General features: G+C 43.2%; 1 protein-coding gene across 1 annotated transcript; it reads left to right on the forward strand.

Moving 5' to 3' along the window:
• The first annotated feature begins 1803 nt into the window (after positions 1 to 1803).
• On the forward strand, positions 1804 to 22726 carry LOC115195154 (ephrin-A2). The gene is made up of 4 exons (XM_029754956.1): positions 1804 to 3465; positions 19401 to 19693; positions 20581 to 20646; positions 22593 to 22726. The coding sequence occupies exons 1-4, from the start codon at positions 3275 to 3277 to the stop codon at positions 22724 to 22726; spliced, it is 684 nt and encodes a 227-aa protein (XP_029610816.1). The 5' UTR covers positions 1804 to 3274.
• Positions 22727 to 22919: the final 193 nt, after the last annotated feature.

Genomic DNA, 22919 nt, shown 5'->3' on the forward strand with positions numbered 1-22919 from the left:
GGATGCTTTAGTCCAGGTCTGGGAGGAGATCCCTTAGGAGACCATCCGCCACCTCATCAGGAGCATGCCCAGGCGTTGTAGGGAGGTCATACAGGCACGTGGAGGCCACACACACTACTGAGCCTCATTTTGACTTGTTTTAAGGACATTACATCAAAGTTGGATCAGCCTGTAGTGTGGTTTTCCACTTTAATTTTGAGTGTGACTCCAAATCCAGACCTCCATGGGTTAATAAATTGGATTTCCATTGATTATTTTTGTGTGATTTTGTTGTCAGCACATTCAACTATGTAAAGAAAAAAGTATTTAATAAGATTATTTCTTTCATTCAGATCTAGGATGTGTTGTTTAAGTGTTCCCTTTATTTTTTTGAGCAGTGTATATATATATATATATTATAACTGCCCTTGTAAAAAAAAAAAAATCTGTCATTATCCTGCATATGAAGCGGGCCAGAAACAGGAGGGTTGCCAATTCAGATCCCAGGGCTCATGGGGAATATCTCCCGGGACTGTGTAGGCAGCCGGAGGGCCCTTGAGCAAGGCACTTAAGCTCACACAGCTCCAGGGTTGCTCAACCCTGTTCTGCTCGTGTGTTGGGTTGGGTAGAGCATCTACAAGCTACTTCATCCACCTGCATGTGTGTTTAAACATGCACGCTCCAGACCGGCAGAGAGATGGAGAGGAGCGAGACAGAAGACTAGGAAGGAAGGGTAGAGGAGGGATGAGAGGTGTGTGTTTAAACATGCGTGCTCCAGACAGCCACCTTATGAATAATTCAGTCAGACAGTCAGACCACATGCAGCTGGGTCTGGGTTGTTTGGGTTAGGATGGTTAGTTTATTATACATTTATTTAGGTTATGATGGTTAGTTTATTATTCATTTAGGTTATGATGGTTAGAATGGTTAGTTTATAAAAATAGGTTAGGATGGTTACTTTATTCAAATCACATTTTTATTGGTCACATACACATTTAGCGGATGTAGCAAAATGCTTGTTATTCATTCATTTAGGTTATGATGGTTAGAATGGTTAGTTTATTATTTATTTAGGTTATGATGGTTAGAATGGTTAGTTTATTATTAATTTAGGTTATGATGGTCAAAATGGTTAGTTTATTATTAATTTATTTTGGTTATGATAGTTAGTTTATTATACATTTATTTTGGTTATGATTGTTAGAATGGTTAGTTTATTATTAATTTATTTTGGTTATGATGGTTAGAATGGTTTATTACACAGAGCAGACCCAGTATGCTAGTAGATGTATTATTTTACAGCTGGGTTATTGTGGTTATGATAGGGATATATATATATATATATATATAGGTCTGTTCATACAGATAAGTATTTATTCTTACAATACTCTTAATACTTTGATTATATACATTCTTGCAGCACAGATGCGCTACAATGATAACTACATTATTCTGGAACAGTACAAATGTAGTAATACCTTAATTGTACAATAAAGGTGTAGTAATAACTTGATTACACGTTTTGCAAAGATGTAGTAACTGTATTGACAGTGATATTCTAACCTAACACTGTCAGTATTATCCTAACCCATGTTATGTATATGTGGATACATACAGTTTAATACAGCTGAACTAAGCGGCTTCAGAGCTGCGAGAGCAGTGAGTCAGACACTGTCCCCAGAGGTAAGAGACTGAGAGACTCCGCCAGCTCAGAGTGAGAGAGGGAGGGAGGGAGGGAGAGAGGGAGGATGGGGAGAGGGAGGATGGGAGGGAGGGGGGAGGGAGAAAGAGGGAGGATGGGTAGAGAGAGGGAGAGAAGGAGGTGAAAACGAGCAGTGAGGAGATTCTGGCAGCAGCGGGAGCTGAGAATCAGATTCACCACGAGGAGTGTTGTCACCGTGAGAGACTGTTGGAAGGATCGCCACGTTATTCACTCTGTCGGTCTGTCTCTCTGCCAGTCTGTGTGTGTGTCTCTGCCAGTCTCTGTGTGTTGATCCGTAAAGAACATTGTGGAGTGTGGACCATGAAGCCGAATTGGATTTTACATCCAAATCAGCAGAAACAGACAGAAGAGGAACTTGAGACGGGAGGAGTGTGATAGCTGGTGATCTGTGATAAAAACGAGCAGTAATAAAAGGACCCAACCAACCACTCTCACTGAGGAAACGATTAACCTGTCGTGGTTTATTGACCCAAACAGACATCTGAAGAATATTCAAATGGACCTCCCTTAATGAAGGGAGGTGTTCAGGACCAGATAGAAACTGGTCAGTACCGAAACATCTTACCTTCAGCACCAAAACAGAATCTGTTACTGGAGTAACTGGTCAGTATCGAAACAGAATCTGTTAGTGGGGAAACTGGTCAGTACTGAAACATCTTACAGAGGAACCTTCAGCACCAAATGTTCAGTATGGAACATGTCTCACTGAAGAAACTGTTCAGTACCAAAACAACTCCCTGAGGAAACTGTTACGAACCCATAGATCTACTGAAGACAGTTCAGTCCCAGCGAGTTGAGGGGAGTCAGGATGTTCGGTTCCCAGACGACATTAAACCCAGATTGGATTTGGCTTCGCGTCTCTTTGTGGAGTGGAGGAGAGGAGTGGAGAGAAGAGGTTTCTATTTGTGCTGATAGTGTGTGATCGAAAGAGAGAGGACGACATCGTGAGATGGCTGATAATTCATCAACGCCAGTATTTATAGAAATACAGAAATATGTCAAATAATAAATGTCTCATCAACGTAATCAATCATCAATGAACAGACAGTGGACTTAAGATAAAAGCGTGGATTCAGGAGAATGAAAGTCACTAGTTTGGATGTCATATTCAGGGGAGCACAAGCTGTACGATGGGAGGACAAGTCTCAGACCCTGGCAAGAACATAGACACTCCTCCTGTATTGATTGAGATTGAGGGATTTGCGCAACATGCAAGCGCAACAGGTTAGGTTTGAGCATGCTAGCGATTGGTTAGGGTAAGGTTAGCTTTAGGTATGCTAGCAAAGTGGTCAAGGTTCAGGATAAGGTTTGTAAACAAAAACACGCCAAAACAACACACCTGGATTCAAACCGCATTACAAAGTCCTGGATTCAAAGTCCTGCACACTACGACCTCTGCCACCCTGTTTCCACTAACAGGCTGGAACAATTGGAATGGACTGGGATCTTTGAATGTCCAGACACTGATTAAGACTGTCCATGTGCTGGATATTCCAACTCAACTGTAAGCTAACATAACCAGCGAACACTACTGTGGAGGTGGATCTAACAAGTAGACTTCAAGTGGACACTATGATGTTGTGTGTAACTGGTTTGAGGAGTGTCAGGTGGACGGCTCGGCCTGGTCAGAGGAGTGTGTGTACGTGTGTGACGCAGGTGGTTCTGATGTGTCTGACTGTCCTGTCGTCCTGTCTGTCCGTCTGGGCTGAAGACCAGATCATCTTCGACCACCATGCCGTCTACTGGAACAGCACAAACCCCAGGTAGGATGATACAGTCTGTGTGTGTGTGTGTGTGTGTGTGTGTGTGTGTGTGTGTGTGTGTGGATGCTATAATTGAGCTGAAAGCTCCTTTTGTCTCTGATAGACAATGAGGGCATCATGCCTCCCTCTTTCATTCTGCCTCCCTCTCTAGTTACTGAGTATAGCTGATACACACACACACACACACACACACACACACACACACACACACACACACACACACACACACACACACACACACACACACACACACACACACAGTCAGACACTGCTGTGGTTAGCTGGGTCTCATTGACATGGTGCAGAGCAGCTTCGCTCTGTCAGTCTAATGAATTCTGACAGACTGGACAGCCTCCCTCTCCCTCCCTGCCTCCCCCTCCCTCCATCCCTTCTCTGTCTCTCTCTCAGGTACATATATAAACAGTGAAAGTGCTCCCTCTCTATCACGGTTGAATTACCACTAACCGGCTAACAGCCCCGTCTCCCCCTGCAACACACACACACACACACACCGACGCTGCTGATTTAGTTCAGCTAACAGCTCTGTCTCTCCACAAGTGCTCAAATATTTAACAGGCAAGGAGGAAGACTCTCCTCTCTCTCTCCTCTCTTTTTCTCTCCGTCTCTTTCCTTCTTTTTTTCCCTCTCACTCTGCTCTTCCCCTCCTCCCTCTGTCAATGTGCTACATCAGACAACATGCTCTGTTTGTGCAATGCTATTGTTATATCGCTGAATTAATGTGTGATGGGAGGTTGATGGGAAAGTTTGTTTATACAGAAACAAATGAACAGGAGATGAGTTTCAAACCGCACGCGCACACGCACGCACGCACGCACACACACACACGCACGCCATCCCGATTCCTCCCCACCCCGTTTCCTCCAGATCCTGTTTCCTCCCCATCCCATTTCCTCCTGATCACGTTTTCTCCTCATCCCGTTTCCTCCCTATCCTGTTTCCTCCTGATCTGTTTTCTCCCCATCCCGTTTGCTCCCCATCACGTTTTCTCCTCTCTTCTGGGAGGCTTTGTGGCTCTCTCCATCCGTTTCATGCTATGGGATGGATGTCCTCAGAGAGAGACTGAAAGGGGAAGATAGTGTGTGTGTCTGTGTGCGCAGAAAGGCCTACTCTCCTCTCAACTGTGTCAGACACACAGACTTAGCCATGTGCAGTCTCTCCTGTCCCCTGCGCCACATTCACATCCATGTATCTGTCTCGCCCTTGTCCCCCAACACACACACACACACACACACACACACACACACACACACACACACACACACACACACACACACACACACACACACACACACACACACACACACACACACACACACACACACACACACACACACTTTCTCTACTGTCCCCTGTGGCATACACAGATATATCTTTCAGTTTGTTCTGACACACACATCTTTACTATACACCTACATGTAACAGCAAACCTCTGTGTGTTTGTGTGTGTGACTCTCTATCTTAATGTCTTCTCTGTTCGACATGAAACAGCCTCTGTCTGCCTGTCTCTCTCTCTCTGTCTGTTTTCCTTTTATTCCCACTATGACTGATGTACACCAGTTATGACAAACACTTCTAAACAACAGAAAAGAAACAGGAGACAAGACAACAAAAGCCTGTTAATGTCTCTGACCTGATTACAATACAATAATCAAAGCTTCTGTTATGTGTGTTTGTGTAAGCTCTCAGTACACCATTTTTACAGTGAGAGAGAGAGAGGGAGGGAGGGAGGGAGGGAGGGAGGGAGGGAGGGAGGGAGGGAGGGAGGGAGGGAGGGAGAGATTGCAAGGAGAGAAGGAGAAGAGTTGTGAAGCGAAAGGTGGATGAGAGAAATTATGTGGAGAGAGACAGGAAGAGATGTTTTGCTGGTGTACACGATCTGTTTTCCACTTGGTTTAGCTTCACAGGTGATGTTAAACGTCTATAAAACATTTAAGGTCAGGACTCTCTGAACAACTTCCACTCAGCAAACTTTGTTATGAAATCTCTGTTTTTAGTGGCATGTGTGTGTGTTTGATATTGCAATCACATCACTACTCATGATACATTTTAAAAGATGGAGGCACTTGTCTGAAATATCCCCTTATTCTTGATCTGATCTTCCCATTCTAAATCAACTAATATGGAACCTTAATTACTTTAAATAACGTTTACCATTATGATAACATTGTGCCACCAGTAGAAGTATTAACACCAATGAGGGTAACGCCAATGTGTCACGTGTGCTCCCTCTCCGGCCTCTAGGTCACCAGGCTGCTCATTATGGCGCACACCTGTCACCATTGTTATGAGCACCAGCGCCTCATCAGACTCACCTGGAATCCATCACCTCCCTGATTACCTTCCCTATATATGTCACTCCCTTTGGCTCCTTCCCCAGGCATCATTGTTTCTGTTCCAGTTCATGTCTGTGCATTGTTTGTGTTTCTTGATTTTGTATTTTGTTGCATTTATGTATTTAAACACTCACTCCCTGAACTTGCTTCCTGACTCTCAGCGCACTCGTTACACAATGAGACATTTTATGTTGAGGTTTTTCTGAAATGGAGGCCATGAATGCTGAAATCGAAGGTCATCAATCCTTTAAAAAGAATGTACTGAAGTGATATGATTAATCATTTTGCTCACAATGATATTTCCCTTCATTTAAATTCACTAACACCAAGTGGCACTTTGGATTGAGACACACCACATGATTAATGGAATCCTCAAATGTATGAAACACTTAAAGGGTGTGTTTAGCTAATCATTTTATTTAATATAGACCCCTCCCTGATAACAGTTTGCCACTGGAGAGAATGCTCAAGGTCCTTGTATATCTTTCTAATCATTGATTTTCAAGGCGGTAACACCAATGACATAACACTGAGGGACACACATTATACTGGTAACTTCATAGCTTTCTTTGTTTTTATTGATCTATACAATACCTGATAGTAGATGTCAAAGATAGCAGATAGATACAAGATATCTGGTGTACTGTATTAGAAACACAATACACTAGAGATATTAGATGGAAACATTCAATATTACATAGAAACAGATAAGAGATGGAAAGAAGGTATTCGCCGCAGATGCACGCCCACCCACACACACGACAATGAAATGACAGGAGTGAGAAAGGAAAGAAGTAGAGAAATAGACTATTAGAAAGGCGGGGACAGAGACAGAGGAGATAAAGAGATTACAGGAGGAGATACAGGAGGAGTGTGTGAGGTATGAGTTGTGGCGTACGGCTGTGGAGCTGCATACTCATAGTTTGATCACACACACTTCAAACGCACACTTCTGTCTTCTTTCCAGATCCCAGAACTGTGTGTCTTTGTGTGTGCGTGTTAGAGATGGTGCACTGTTCTAAACTGGGTCGGTCCTAAAAACTAGACTGCTGAGAAAGTGGCGGTGTAGCTACCTTCTAACATTACTAACAGCTTTACGCTGGGCTTCTTAAAGGGATAGTTCACCCAAATTATTAAATGCCTTATTAGTTTCCTTACCCTGAAAGCGGTCCTATGGACAAGGACAGACTGTAATCCATGCTTTGGGTGTGTTTACTCATGGTGACCAACCACTAACTTTAAGCATTAGTGTGTGTGTGTGTGTGTGTGTGTGTGTGTGTGTGTGTGTGTGTGTTTTGGAAAGGGATTGTGATAGCTTATTATTCTGAAGTTTTTCTTGCTGTCTACATCTGTGAGAGAAACACAGTTGGAGAGAAAATACTTGTCTGTCTGAGAGAGAGAGGTTTTCAGAGATGTGTGTGTGTGTGTGTGCCACAGCTGGTGAGGAAATGCTCCCAGCAACATCTCCTCATTGGTTCAGAGTTCAAAGGCTGTTTTCTCTCTGGTTGGGGAATTAACCCCCCCCCCCCCCCACACACACACACTGCTGTCTTTATTAGTCTTGAGGAGGTGATGAGGCACAATTTCTCTCTCTCTCTCCCTCCCTCCCTCCCTCCTTTTTCACTAATTCAGAGAGACTGCCTAGATGTATCATTCATGTTCTCTCTGCCATCCTCATTCAGGTGTGTGTGTGTGCGTGCATGCGTGCACTGTGCTATTTCGCAAATGTACTATTCAGCTTTAACATGTTTCAGCTGTGAAGAAGATTATCTCCTGTAATGCTTCCACATTCGTCTCTAAGCCTAGCTCTACCCCCCCACACACTAACCTCAGCTGTAACCCTGTGCTCCACAAATCATTTATACTTTATATTTTTTTAGTCAGATGGATAAATAATGTATTAATGATCCATCTACACTACAAGAGTGTAAAAGGATTTAGAAATATATGTTTTGTACATAGACATTGATAAAAGTGTTATTAGCCAAATGCTTTCTCTAAACGACTGTCAAATCACTTAGACTTTCAAATGTATAGGCTGATAGGTTAATACTTTATTAATCCTCAAGACAACATTTCAGTAGCGAAAGCTGAGAGACATAAGAGGGTTAAAAGTAGAAATGTGTTAAATCATTTGAAGACAAAGAGAGGAAGTTTATACAGTGAGACAGAAAAATGGGTTAGAAAGGATGCTGGTTGTCTGGGTAGAGAATCCGCTATAGATGTTGGTTGTCTGGGTAGAGAATCCGCTATAGATGTTGGTTGTCTGGGTAGAGAATCCACTATAGATGCTGGTTGTCTGGGTAGAGAATCCTCTATAGATGTTGGTTGTCTGGTTAGAGAATCCGCTATAGATGCTGGTTGTCTGGGTAGAGAATCCGCTATAGATGCTGGTTGTCTGGTTAGAGAATCCTCTATAGATGCTGGTTGTCTGGTTAGAGAATCCTCTATAGATGTTGGTTGTCTGGGTAGAGAATCCTCTATAGATGCTGGTTGTCTGGGTAGAGAATTCTCTATAGATGTTGGTTGTCTGGGTAGAGAATCCTCTATAGGTGGTGGTTGTCTGGGTAAAGAATCCTCTATAGGTGGTGGTTGTCTGGTTAGAGAATCCTCTATAGGTGGTGGTTGTCTGGTTAGAGAATCCTCTATAGATGCTGGTTGTCTGGTTAGAGAATCCTCTATAGATGCTGGTTGTCTGGGTAGAGAATCCTCTATAGGTGGTGGTTGTCTGGTTAGAGAATCCTCTATAGATGCAGGTTGTCTGGTTAGAGAATCCTCTATAGATGCTGGTTGTCTGGTTAGAGAATCCTCTATAGATGCTGGTTGTCTGGGTAGAGAATCCTCTATAGATGCTGGTTGTCTGGTAAAGGGTTGGGTTGGTGGTTGTCTGGTAAAGGGTTGGGGTGGTGGTTGTCTGGTAAAGGGTTGGGGTGGTGGTTGTCTGGTAAAGGGTTGGGGTGGTGGTTGTCTGGTAAAGGGTTGGGTTGGTGGTTGTCTGGTAAAGGGTTGGGTTGGTGGTTGTCTGGTAAAGGGTTGGTGGTTGTCTGGTAAAGGGTTGGGGTGGTGGTTGTCTGGTAAAGGGTTGGGGTGGTGGTTGTCTGGTAAAGGGTTGGTGGTTGTCTGGTAAAGGGTTGGATTGGTGATTGTCTGGTAAAGGGTTGGTGGTTGTCTGGTAAAGGGTTGGGGTGGTGGTTGTCTGGTAAAGGGTTGGATTGGTGATTGTCTGGTAAAGGGTTGGTGGTTGTCTGGTAAAGGGTTGGGGTGGTGGTTGTCTGGTAAAGGGTTGGGGTGGTGGTTGTCTGGTAAAGGGTTGGGTTGGTGGTTGTCTTCTAAAGGGTTGGATTGGTGATTGTCTGGTAAAGGGTTGGGGTGGTGGTTGTCTGGTAAAGGGTTGGGGTGGTGGTTGTCTGGTAAAGGGTTGGGGTGGTGGTTGTCTGGTAAAGGGTTGGGTTGGTGGTTGTCTGGTAAAGGGTTGGGGTGGTGGTTGTCTGGTAAAGGGTTGGGGTGGTGGTTGTCTGGTAAAGGGTTGGGGTGGTGGTTGTCTGGTAAAGGGTTGGGTTGGTGGTTGTCTGGTAAAGGGTTGGGGTGGTGGTTGTCTGGTAAAGGGTTGGGTTGGTGGTTGTCTGGTAAAGGGTTGGGGTGGTGGTTGTCTGGTAAAGGGTTGGGGTGGTGGTTGTCTGGTAAAGGGTTGGGTTGGTGGTTGTCTGGTAAAGGGTTGGGTTGGTGGTTGTCTGGTAAAGGGTTGGGTTGGTGGTTGTCTGGTAAAGGGTTGGGTTGGTGGTTGTCTGGTAAAGGGTTGGGTTGGTGGTTGTCTGGTAAAGGGTTGGGGGCAGAAGGGGGTTACAGTTGCTTGTTTTCTGGTAAAGTGCTTACGGGGCATGTCAGTGTTTAGAGTTATTAATAAAACAGAAATTATATTATTGATCAAAGATGTGGCAAACTGCCTGCAGATATAACCTCATTTTGATATGGATGTGTGTGTGTGTGTGTTCAATATGGATTTAGTGAAGAGCCTCTAAGTGTTTTAAAGCTTTGAGTGATTAAGTCAGGCTACTACAGTAGACACATAAGGATGGGTGGGTGAAGAGAGGGATGGAGGGAGAGAGAGAGAGGGGTGGGGCAGGAATGAAGGGAAAACTCTTATGTTTATGTCAGTTGGTTAATCAGTTAGTTAGTCGTCAGTCAATCAGACAAATATGAAGCATCTACTGTGAGATTCAATTATACAATTTCATCAGAATCACTGGAGCAGTTACATACTTTTAGTCAATTTATTTCAATAAGCTTCCCCAACCCTCTCATACCCGGGAGGGGTAGTACCGTACAAAACTAGTCCCGGAGAGGAGAGGAGAGAGGGATATGAGAGGAGAGTGTAGAGGGATATGAGAGGAGAGTGTAGAGGGATATGAGAGGAGAGTGTAGAGGGATATGAGAGGAGAGTGTAGAGGGATATGAGAGGAGAGTGTAGAGGGATATGAGAGGAGAGTGTAGAGGGATATGAGAGGAGAGTGTAGAGGGATATGAGAGGAGAGTGTAGAGGGATATGAGAGGAGAGTGTAGAGGGATATGAGAGGAGAGTGTAGAGGGATATGAGAGGAGAGTGCAGAGGGATATGAGAGGAGAGTGTAGAGGGATATGAGAGGAGAGTGTAGAGGGATATGAGAGGAGAGTGTAGAGGGATATGAGAGGAGAGTGTAGAGGGATATGAGAGGAGAGTGTATAGGGATATGAGAGGAGAGTGTAGAGGGATATGAGAGGAGAGTGTAGAGGGATATGAGAGCAGAGAAGTGGTGGATGAGAGAAGAAAGTTGAGAAAGTTGCTGAATGTCATCTGAGAGCCTTGGGGTAGGACCAATCAAAAGACAAATCTGTCAGCCAATGAAATCTGTCAGCCAATCAAAGCCCAGTCCTGTATCATATTCTTCAATCGGCAAACACCCCCCCCCCCCACCCCACCCCCCGCAGGGAAATGCAAGTAAGTGAACTGTTTCAAACAGAGAGAACTAACCTTCATCAGCCTGCTTTATCTGGAAGTTTAACCTACACAACTATTAATATGCCACTCTAACACTGGGAGGAGAGGAGCGATCACGGGCTTTGATATGGTAATGAGAGGGTTTACACACACACACATACACACACACAGCCTGAGTGCGATGGGGCTGTTTACATAAGGGCCTGCCCTGGGACGAGTGAGAGCTGTCATCCTGCCAGAAAGAGAGAGAAAGAGAGAGGGGGGTGAGAGGGAGAGAGAGAGCAAACAGCCTGTTTGATCTTTTTACTGAGGGATGGAGTGAGAGATGGTGAAAAGGAACTGTTTAGAGAAGAGGAAGGACAACTGGTAAGAAAAAGAAAACAGAAGATGGAGAAATGAGAAAGAGATGGAGGGTAGAGAAGGAGATGGAGGGAAAGTGGAGAGGGTCATGGTAGGAGAAAGGGAATGGTAAGACCTAGAGGAAAAGGAGGGGAAGGCAAGAATAGAGAGAAGGGGGGATAAAGGATATGGATTCCCCTGTTTCCCTCAGTTCAATGTGTCCTCTTTCAGGCTCTTAATCTACATTAACACACACACACACACACACACACACACACACACACGCTGCCTTCATGTACGCACTCAGTGCTTAAAATAAAGTTTAGTGTGTGTGTGTGTGTGCGACTGTGTGACTATGTGTGTGTGACTGTGTGTGTGTGTGTATGTGTACGAGGGGGTTGTAACCAAGGTCAAAACCACTTAAGTGTCTGTCTTATGTAACTACCCCCCCCCCAGTCCAAATATTCCCCTGCTATGTCTGTGTCTGAGCTGCATACTAAGGTGGACACACACACAGACACACACTCTCTTTAAAGCGAAAGGGTGTGTATCGATTTAGCATGGTGTGCAGATTCCCACCACAACCCCTATACAAGGATTAAAATGAGAGTGCCAGAGGAACACACACACATCGCTTCTTAACGACACAACCTCTCCTAGCTACTCCTGTATCAGTTAGTTGAGGGGTATCTCTCTTCCTCCCCCGTATCCCCCTTCCTCCTCTTTCCTCTCTTTCATCTCGCCATTAGGCCCACAGGCTAAGGAGGTGTGTCTTTGTGAGGGTGTGTTTCTTTGTGTGTGTGTGTATATGTGTCTTTTTGTGTGTGTGTGTGTGTGTGTGTGTGTGTGTGTGTGTGTGTGTGTGTGTTTAAAGGAAGAGAAACAGCAGAGCTAGCAGTAGTTAATTAATACACATCAAAAGGGCCATTAAATATGAAACAGCTACACAGCACAGCCAACAGCAGCAACAGTTTGGCTGACCTGAATAATTCACACAAGAGCTTACACTGTGTGTGTGTGTGTGTGTGTGTGTGTGTGTGTGTGTGTGTGTGTGTGTGTGTGTGTGTGTGTGTGTGTGTGTGTGTGTGTGTGTGTGTGTGTGTGTGTGTGTGTGTGTGTGTGTGTTTAATGTGAATTATTCAGAATATAGCTTACCCTTCTGCCCAACACTCTACTTTGTTAACAAGAAAAATATTTATACGCTTTTAGTCTCCTTACCTTTATATATCTATTTATAATTAGTGCTGTCAATATCTCTATCAATCATGTTACTACAGTTGAAGTAGGAGGTTTACATACACCTTAGCCAAATACATTTAAACTCAGTTTTTCACAATTCCTGACATTTAATCCTAGTAAACATTCCCTGTCTTAGGTCAGTTAGGATCACCACTTTATTTTAAGAATGTGAAATATCAGAATAATAGTAGAGAGAATGATTTATTTCAGCTTTTATTTCTTTCATCACATTCACAGTGGGTCAGAAGTTTACATACACTCAATTAGTATTTGGTAGCATTGACTTTAAATTGTTTAACTTGGGTCAAACGTTTCGGGTAGCCTTCCACAAGCTTCCCACAATAAGTTGGTTGAATTTTGGCCCATTCCTCCTGACAGAGCTGGTGTAACTGTGTCAGGTTTGTAGGCCTCCTTGCTCACACATGCTTTTTCAGTTCTGCCCACAAATTTCTATGGGATTGAGGTCAGGACTTTGTGATGGCCACTCCAATACCTTGACTTTGTTGTCCTTAAGCCATAACTTTGGAAGTATGCTTGGGGTCATTGTCCATTTGGAGACCCATTTGCGACCAAGCTTTAACTTCCTGACTGATGTCTTGAGATGTTGCTTCAATATATCCACCTAATTTTCCTTCCTCATGATGTCATCTATTTTGTGAAGTGCACCAGTCCCTCCTGCAGCAAAGCACCCCCACAACGTGATGCTGCCACCCCAGTGCTTCACGGTTGGGATGGTGTTCTTTCCTCCAAACATATCGATGGTCATTATGGCCAAACAGTTCTATTTTTGTTTCGTCTGATCAGAGGACATTTCTCCAAAAAGTACAATCTTTGTCCCCATGTGCAGTTGCAAACCGTAGTCTGGCTTTTTAATGGTGGTTTTGGAGCATTGGCTTCTTCCTTGCTGAGCGGCCTTTCAGGTTATGTTGATATATGACTTGTTTTACTGTGGCTATAGATACATTTGTATGTTTCCTCCAGCATCTTCACAAGGTCCTTTGCTGTTGTTCTGGGATTGATTTGCACTTTTCACACCAAAGTACGTTTATCTCTAGGAGACAGAACGTGTCTCCTTCCTGAGCGGTATGACGACTGTGTGTTCCCATGGTGTTTGTACTTGCGTGCTATTGTTTGTACAGATGAACGTGTTACCTTCAGGTGTTTGGAAATTGCTCCCAAGGATGAACCAGACTTGTGGAGGTCTACAAATTTTTTTCTGGGGTCTTGGCTGATTTCTTTTGATTTTCCCATGATGTCAAGCAAAGAGGCACTGGGTTTGAAGGTAGGCTTTGAAATACACTACTCAAAAAAATAAAGGGAACACCTAAACAACACAATGTAACTCCAAGTCAATCACACTTCTGTGAAATCAAACTGTCCACTTAGGAAGCAACACTGATTGACAATAAATTTCACATGCTGTTGTGCAAATGGAATAGACAACAGGTGGAAATTATAGGCAATTAGCAAGACACCCCCAATAAAGGAGTGGTTCTGCAGGTGGTGACCACAGACCACTTCTCAGTTCCTATGCTTCCTGGCTGATGTTTTGGTCACTTTTGAATGCTGGCGGTGCTTTCACTCTAGTGGTAGCATGAGACGGAGTCTACAACCCACACAAGTGGCTCAGGTAGCGCAGCTCATCCAGGATGGCACATCAATGCGAGCTGTGGCAAGAAGGTTTGCTGTGTCTGTCAGCGTAGTGTCCAGAGCATGGAGGCGCTACCAGGAGACAGGCCAGTACATCAGGAGACGTGGAGGAGGCCGTAGGAGGGCAACAACCCAGCAGCAGGACCGCTACCTCCGCCTTTGTGCAAGGAGGAGCAGGAGGAGCACTGCCAGAGCCCTGCAAAATGACCTCCAGCAGGCCACAAATGTGCATGTGTCTGCTCCAACGGTCAGAAACAGACTCCATGAGGGTGGTATGAGGGCCCGACGTCCACAGGTGGGGGTTGTGCTTACAGCCCAACACCGTGCAGGACGTTTGGCATTTGCCAGAGAACACCAAGATTGGCAAATTCGCCACTGGCGCCCTGTGCTCTTCACAGATGAAAGCAGGTTCACACTGAGCACATGTGACAGACGTGACAGAGTCTGGAGACGCCGTGGAGAACGTTCTACTGCCTGCTACATCCTCCAGCCTGACCGGTTTGGCGGTGGGTCAGTCATGGTGTGGGGTGGCATTTCTTTGGGGGGCCACACAGCCCTCCAAGTGCTCGCCAGAGGTAGCCTGACTGCCATTAGGTACCGAGATGAGATCCTCAGACCCCTTGTGAGACCATATGCTGGTGCGGTTGGCCCTGGGTTCCTCCTAATGCAAGACAATGCTAGACCTCATGTGGCTGGAGTGTGTCAGCAGTTCCTGCAAGAGGAAGGCATTGATGCTATGGACTGGCCCGCCCGTTCCCCAGACCTGAATCCAATTGAGCACATCTGGGACATCATGTCTCGCTCCATCCACCAACGCCACGTTGCACCACAGACTGTCCAGGAGTTGGTGGATGCTTTAGTCCAGGTCTGGGAGGAGAACCCTCAGGAGACCATCCGCCACCTCATCAGGAGCATGCCCAGGCGTTGTAGGGAGGTCATACAGGCACGTGGAGGCCACACACACTACTGAGCCTCATTTTGACTTGTTTTAAGGACATTACATCAAAGTTGGATCAGCCTGTAGTGTGGTTTTCCACTTTAATTTTGAGTGTGACTCCAAATCCAGACCTCCATGGGTTGATAAATTGGATTTCCATTGATTATTTTTGTGTGATTTTGTTGTCAGCACATTAAACTATCTAAAGAAAAAAGTATTTAATAAGATTATTTCATTCATTCAGATCTAGGATGTGTTATTTTAGTGTTCCCTTTATTTTTTTTGAGCAGTGTACATCCACAGGTACACCTCCAATTAACTCCAATTATGTCAATTAGCCTATCAGAAGCTTCTAAAGCCATGACATAATTTTCTGGAATTTTCCAAGATGTTTAAAGGCACAGTCAACTTAGTGTATGTAAACACTGGAATTGTGATACAGCAAATTATAAGTGAAATAATCTGTCTGTAAACAATTGTTGGAAAAATGACACGTGGCATGCACAAAGTAGATGTCCTAACCGACATACCAAAACTATAGTTTGTTAACAAGAGATTTGTGGAGTGGTTGAAAATCGAGTTTTAATGACTCCAACCTAAGTGTATGTAAACTTCTGACTTCAACTGTATCTCTATTAGTGCTGTCAATATCTCTATCAATCATGTTACTATCTCGATTAGTGCTGTCAATATCTCTATCAATCATTTTACTATCTCACGTAGTGCTGTCAATATCTCTATCAATCATGTTACTAACTCAATCAGTCCTGTTACTATCTCAAATCAGTCCTGTTACTATCAATCATGTTAAAATCTCTATTAGTGCTGTCAATATCTCTATCAATCATGTTACTTATCCAATCATCCCTGATATAGCTCAGTCAGTCCTGTTACATCTCAGTCAGTCCTGTTACTATCTCTATAACCCCTGTTACTATCTCAGTCGTCCTGTGTCTATCTCTATCAGCCCTGTTATATCTCAATCAGTCCTGTTACTATCAGTCATGTTACTATCTATCAATTGTGTTACAAGTCAGCCATGTTACTATCTCCATTGGTGCTATCAATATTTCTATCAATCATGTTACAATCTCTATTAGTGCTGTCAATATCTCTATCAATCATGTTACTTATCCAATCATCCCTGTTATAGCTCAGTCAGTCCTGTTACTATCTCAGTCAATCCTGTTACCATCTCTATCAGTCCTGTTACCATCTCAGTCAGTCCTGTTACTATCACAGTCAGTCCTGTTACCATCTCAATCAGTCCTGTTACCATCTCAATCAGTCCTGTTACCATCTCAATCTGTCCTGTTACCACCTCAGTCAGTCCTGTTACCATCTCAGTCAGTCCTGTTACTATCACAGTCAGTCCTGATACCATCTCAGTCAGTCCTGTTACTATCTCTATCAACCCTGTTACTATCTCTATCAGCCCTGTTACTATCTCTATCAGCCCTGTTACTATCTCTATCAGCCCTGTTACTATCTCAGGCAGTCCTGTTACTATCTCTATCAGCCCTGTTACTATCTCAGGCAGTCCTGTTACTATCTCTGTCAGTCCTCTTACTATCTCAGTCAATCCTGTTACTATCTCAGTCAGTCCTGTTTCTATCTATATCAGCCCTGTTACTATCTCTATCAGCCCTGTTACTATCTCAGGCAGTCCTGTTACTATCTCTGTCAGTCCTCTTACTATCTCAGTCAATCCTGTTATTATCTCAATCAGTCCTGTTACTATATCAGTCAGTCCTGTTTCTATCTCAATCAGTCCTGTTACTATATCAGCCAGTCCTGTTTCTATCTCAATCAGTCCTGTTACTATATCAGTCAGTCCTGTTACTATCTCAATCAGTCCTGTTACTATATCAGTGCTGTTACTATAATCAGTCCTGTTACTATATCAGTCCTGTTACTATAGTCAGTCAATCCTGTTACTATCTCAATCAGAACTGTTAGGCTACTCTCTCTAACTCACCCCCAATATTGGGTATGTAACAGAATATACTTAGGCCGGGATTCAATCCGTTCGCACATTGAAACACGCTTGGCATTTAAAGGTAATTTCCGATTGAGCAATGTGGGAACATTGCCTGTAATGCACAATTGGATTGAATCCAGCCCTTATTCAGATTACTTTTACATCTCCACCAGTGAATAGCTCGCAATGCCAAGAACATAAATGGTAGTAAATTAACAAAATAAAAATAGGTTTATTTGAAACCCCATGAGGCTAGAGAGTTGCATTTTTTGACCGGCCAGCTATGTGTGTAGATCTTCCCATTTTACTATTGGTTTTCATTCTCAGGGTTGAAAAGGGAAAGAGTGGAACAGCGCTGCTACACTATGGGCGTCGCTTGATGTCTGTGTGTGTTTCCTGAGCGGATGCCTATTTCTAGATCGGTGGGGGGCAAGGTTTGGCCACTGGAGGAGAAAAGCTGCGTTTCTCTTTTCGAGAAGAAATCCTCACAACCTAAACACTTCACACAGTGTTTTAACCATGTTGTTGTGTTGCGGTCTAGGTTCCACCATGACTACAGGGTTGCGGGCAATATAAATGACTTACTCGACACACAATGAAGCACACACAATGGAGCACACACACAATGAAGCACACCCACACAGGTCTTTCTATAAACTAGGGTACCAGTGAGGATTTCTTATACTGGACAACTTGTTAACAAGTCATTGATAATAATCAGCCAATTTTTGTTCATGTTATTACATTAAGATACAGTATAAGGGGGGATCATGCACTACATGCCAAGAGTGTGCAAAGCTGTCATCAAGGCAAAGGTTGGCTACTTTGAAGAATCTAAAATCTATTTTGATTCGTTTAACAATTTTTGGGTTACTACATGATTCCATGTGTGTTGTTTCATAGTTTTGATATCCTCACTATTATTCTACAATGTAGAAAATAGTAAAAATAAAGAAAAACCCTTGAATGAGTAGGTGTCCAAACCTTTGACTGGTACTGTATGTCCAGAATATTTTAGTGTCTCATTCCTGAGTCTAGCTGTGCGCAATTGTGTAAAATAGACTATTGCGCAACACCCAACACTCTTCCTATTAATTATTCTGGATATAATGACGACAAATTACATAACCTAGTGGGCTTATTCACAACATGATCTGGTAATGAAATAACATGACAAATCCATTTTATTTTCCATGTTACACCTGCCATTTTAAACAACAAGGGGCTTGAAGTAGCCCACTAGAACATGAATTTGGAGCTCAGAAATTCAAGTACTAGAATATGCCTACCTTGCATTGAAAATCTGACATTTCCTGAATTTGGTGCTTGAAAATTCCTTCTAATTATTGTTGCCAATTTATAAGTTCTCCTGCTCCCATATAATTATCTGTGATTTCATTTTTTATCATTTTTTGCCACTTTCATTTGTTTCCTGACACAACTATGTTGCCATAAAATCACGTGCGGTTGTTATGAGGACGACAACATCTAATGAAAAATCGCCATGCATACATCCAATCTATTTAGTCAGGCAATGTCCACATTATTCTCACATATTTTAAAACGTAATAATAATAATTAGAATATCAAGGCCTAAAAAAAACATTTTTCTTAAAGTGGTAATGACCTATTTTTTCTTTTGCACTTTTTGAATGCTTTTTGGGTGGATGGGGGTTCTATATTAGGCCCTACATGTACAATTATATCAATTATACAATTGTTTAACATTGTTGAGATCCTTGAAAAGGACAATAGAGTGCTTGAAAGCGTCCCTGAACATCGTTGAATTTGATTTGCCAGTGTCTGTATGAACCCTACTTAAAGGATTATAGTCCTAGTCCTGTGTTGTTGTATAGGAGGAGTAATGGGCTAGTTTGCATATATTCCCTTTTATTCCTCTAGGTACACATGTGGAACTGCATGAAAATAATTTTTATCTTGTTTCAAACCATTTAGAAATGTTTTGCCCAATGTCACACTGGCCTCATTATTAAATAGAAAGACCCACATATATTTTCAGCAGAAAGTAGAGTTGTGCGCATGCGTTTGTATCTTTGTGTACTATGTGTGTGTGTGTGTGTGTGTGTGTGTGTGTGTGTGTGTGTGTGTGTGTGTGTATCCGCTTGGTCACGGTGGTTGAGCACTCTGATTAATGCTTACAGACAGACAACAGATGGGGGAGAGAGGTGAGATATGAGGGGAGAGAGGATATAGATGGTGGAGGACAGGGAGTTGGAGAGAGATATGAGGAGTGGGAGAGAGATATGAGGAGTGGGAGAGAGGGAGAAACAGAAGCAAGGAGAGAGAGAGAGAGACAGAGAGAGACAGAGAGAGATAGAGAGAGAGAGACAGAGAGAGCTAGATGGAAAGAAAAAGCAGTGTAAATCCATCCTAACCCTGTGGTTTTGTTGTGGTTGTGTTGTGGCAGTGTTTTAACCATGTTGTTGTGTTGCGGTCTAGGTTCCACCATGACTACAGGGTTGCGGTCAATATAAATGACTACCTCGACATCTACTGTCCATTCTACACCAATGGCCCTCCGGCTCACGGTCGAATGGAACGCTATATCCTGTTCATGGTCAACCATGAGGGGTACACTTCCTGTCAACACAGGATGAGGGGGTTCAAACGCTGGGAGTGCAACCGTCCTACCGGTCCTGACGGTCCCCTGCGCTTCTCAGAAAAGTTCCAGCTGTTTACGCCTTTCTCCCTAGGCTTCGAGTTCAGGCCAGGACATGAATACTACTATATCTGTGCGTAATATGTCATACCACTACAATATAACTAATATGTGAGCAATATTTTGTACTACAGTACTACTACTATAAATGTGAGTAATATCTTGTACTACTACAGTACTACCACTATAAATAGGAGAAATATGTCATTCTACTGCAGTACTACCACTATAGATGTGAGTAATATCTTGTAATATCTTGTACTACTACAGTACTACCACTATAAATGTGAGTAATATATTGTACTACTACAGTACTACTACTATAAATGTGAGTAATATATTGTACTACTACAGTACTACTACTACAAATGTGAGTAATATCTTGTACTACTACAGTACTACCACTATAAATGTGAGAAATATGTCGTACTACTGCAGTACAACAACAACATATTATGGGGTGAGTCGAAACTTCCATTTAAGTCGAATTTGACATGAATGCATGACGAAGTACAATTTTTTACTTCAATGTAATTTAGGATTTACTCCTCTTACTGCTACAGTACAACTACTAGTATATGTATTACTACTGCTATGAGGAGAGAGAGAAGAGGAGGAACAAGAGAAAGGTAGAGGGAGGGAGGGCAGAGGAAGGGTCATGGTTATTTCCTCTGAGCAGCAGATTTTTATGATGTTGCTCTGAGGTCAGACTTGGCTCTTCTTATCCTCTCACTGTGTGTGTGTGTGTGTGTGTGTGTGTGTGTGTGTGTGTGTGTGTGTGTGTGTGTGTGTGTGTGTGTGTGTGTGTGTTTGTGTGTCTCCCTTTCAACCTCATGGACACCAGATGTAGTGGGATCACCCAGGTCTAACCTGGACCCCATTCACAGTGGCGTAACCGACATAGCAAACTACAAACTATCTCCATCTCATTTTCTTTCCCTCCCTCTTTCTCTCTGTCAGCGTCTCCTCATCCCAACCATGTAGGGAGGCCGTGTCTGAGACTGAAGGTGTATGTCAGACCCCCAGGTAAGTCACGCTCTAACCACACACACACACACACACACACACACACACACACACACACACACACACACACACACACACACACACACACACACACACACACACACACACACACACACACACACACATAGAGAGAAGACAGGACAATAGAAAGACAGACAGAAATCCTCTCCTTCAAGTTCCTAATAGAGACGACTCCTCTCCTTTAAATGTAGTTCCTAATAGAGACATAACTCCTCTCCTTTAAATGTAGTTCCTAATAGAGACATGACTCCTCTCCTTTAAATGTAGTTCCTAATAGAGACGACTCCTCTCCTTTAAATGTAGTTCCTAATAGAGACGTGACTCCTCTCCTTTAAATGTAGTTCCTAATAGAGACCAAACTCCTCTCCTTTAAATGTAGTTCCTAATAGAGACGACTCCTCTCCTTCAAGTTCCTAATAGAGACGACTCCTCTCCTTTAAATGTAGTTCCTAATAGAGACATAACTCCTCTCCTTTAAATGTAGTTCCTAATAGAGACATGACTCCTCTCCTTTAAATGTAGTTCCTAATAGAGACATGACTCCTCTCCTTTAAATGTAGTTCCTAATAGAGACCAAACTCCTCTCCTTTAAATGTAGTTCCTAATAGAGACGACTCCTCTCCTTTAAATGTAGTTCCTAATAGAGACATGACTCCTCTCCTTTAAATGTAGTTCCTAATAGAGACGACTCCTCTCCTTTAAATGTAGTTCCAAATAGAGACATGACTCCTCTCCTTTAAATGTAGTTCCTAATAGAGACGACTCCTCTCCTTTAAATGTAGTTCCTAATAGAGACACAACTCCTCTCCATTCAATTTAGTTCCTAATAGAGACATGACTCCTCTCCATTCAATTTAGTTCCTAATAGAGACACGACTCCTCTCCTTTAAATGTAGTTCCAAATAGAGACATGACTCCTCTCCTTTAAATGTAGTTCCTAATAGAGACATGACTCCTCTCCTTTAAATGTAGTTCCTAATAGAGACGACTCCTCTCCTTTAAATGTAGTTCCAAATAGAGACATGACTCCTCTCCTTTAAATGTAGTTCCTAACAGAGACATGACTCCTCTCCTTTAATGTAGTTCCTAATAGAGACATGACTCCTCTCCTTTAAATGTAGTTCCTAATAGAGACATGACTCCTCTCCTTTAAATGTAGTTCCTAACAGAGACATGACTCCTCTCCTTTAATGTAGTTCCTAATAGAGACATGACTCCTCTCCTTTAAATGTAGTTCCTAATATTGACATGACTCCTCTCCTTTAATGTAGTTTCTAATAGAGACATGACTCCTCTCCTTTAAATGTAGTTCCTAATAGAGACGTGACTCCTCTCCTTTAAATGTAGTTCCTAATAGAGACATGACTCCTCTCCTCTGTAATTACAATTTTTTTCTGACTCTGACATAGAAACCACATCTTCTTCTAAATACTTTCTACAATTATCACTGTGACTGTGTGTGTGTGTGTGTGTGTGTGTGTAACTGTATTAAAATGTAATTAGGTTGCTTAAACCCCCTGCTGAGGTCTTGGCGACATTAGTCTCCTCTCTCTCCTCTTACACGCTTTCTCTCATTCTCTTTCTCTCTTGCTGTGTCTGGAACTCCAACACTTTCTTCTTATTATTCCTGTTATTTTCTGTCTATTTTAGTCCTTTTCTCTCCATTCTGTTGTTCTCTCTCTCCAATCAGTTGGTTGTTTAGATTTTTTTCACTCTACTTTCAAATGCTTCTATCATTTTCTCTCCGCTTTCAGATAGTTCTGGCCTTCTCTTTCTCTCTGTTCTATTCTGTCCCATCTCTCCTTTCAGATGTTTTCTGTCCTCTCTGTCCCTCTCTGTTCTGTCATTTTCTTTCTCTGTCTGTTCAGACTTCAGTGTTTTCGCTCTCTGTTGAGTCATGCTGTCATTCTCTCTGTCTGTTCCAGGCAGTTCAGGGTTTGACTCTCCAGAGCCCTTTCTGACTGATGGAGCTGCAGACTGGAGCCCAGAGTCCCTGCTAGCCCCAGCCCTAATACCCAGCCTGGCCACACTGCTACTGTGCTCCCTCTCATCGCTGTGACCCCCCCCCCCCCCCGTTCCCCCTCCACTGGCGCAACACCTAGACTAGAGTCTTTGCTGGAAGACTGCCTGTAGGACTGCCTGGCTGGCTGTCCCTCAAACCCCACACGCTCAGGGAGAAACTCTCTTTCAGTCCTGGATTAAAAACCACTGTGGGTCCCCAGGACAAGCATTTACAGCCCCTGGGCTAATTC

Source organism: Salmo trutta, chromosome 6, assembly GCF_901001165.1.
Source record: "Salmo trutta chromosome 6, fSalTru1.1, whole genome shotgun sequence".
Classification (NCBI taxonomy): Eukaryota; Metazoa; Chordata; class Actinopteri; order Salmoniformes; family Salmonidae; genus Salmo; species Salmo trutta.

Coding starts and splice junctions, on each gene's coding strand:
- LOC115195154 (XM_029754956.1), top strand. CDS start 3,275: ATGATGTTGTGTGTAACTGGTTTGAGGAGTGTCAGGTGGACGGCTCGG. Junction 19,694..20,580: donor ACATGAATACTACTATATCT/GTGCGTAATATG, acceptor TCTCTCTGTCAG/CGTCTCCTCATCCCAACCAT. Junction 20,647..22,592: donor GGTGTATGTCAGACCCCCAG/GTAAGTCACGCT, acceptor TGTCTGTTCCAG/GCAGTTCAGGGTTTGACTCT.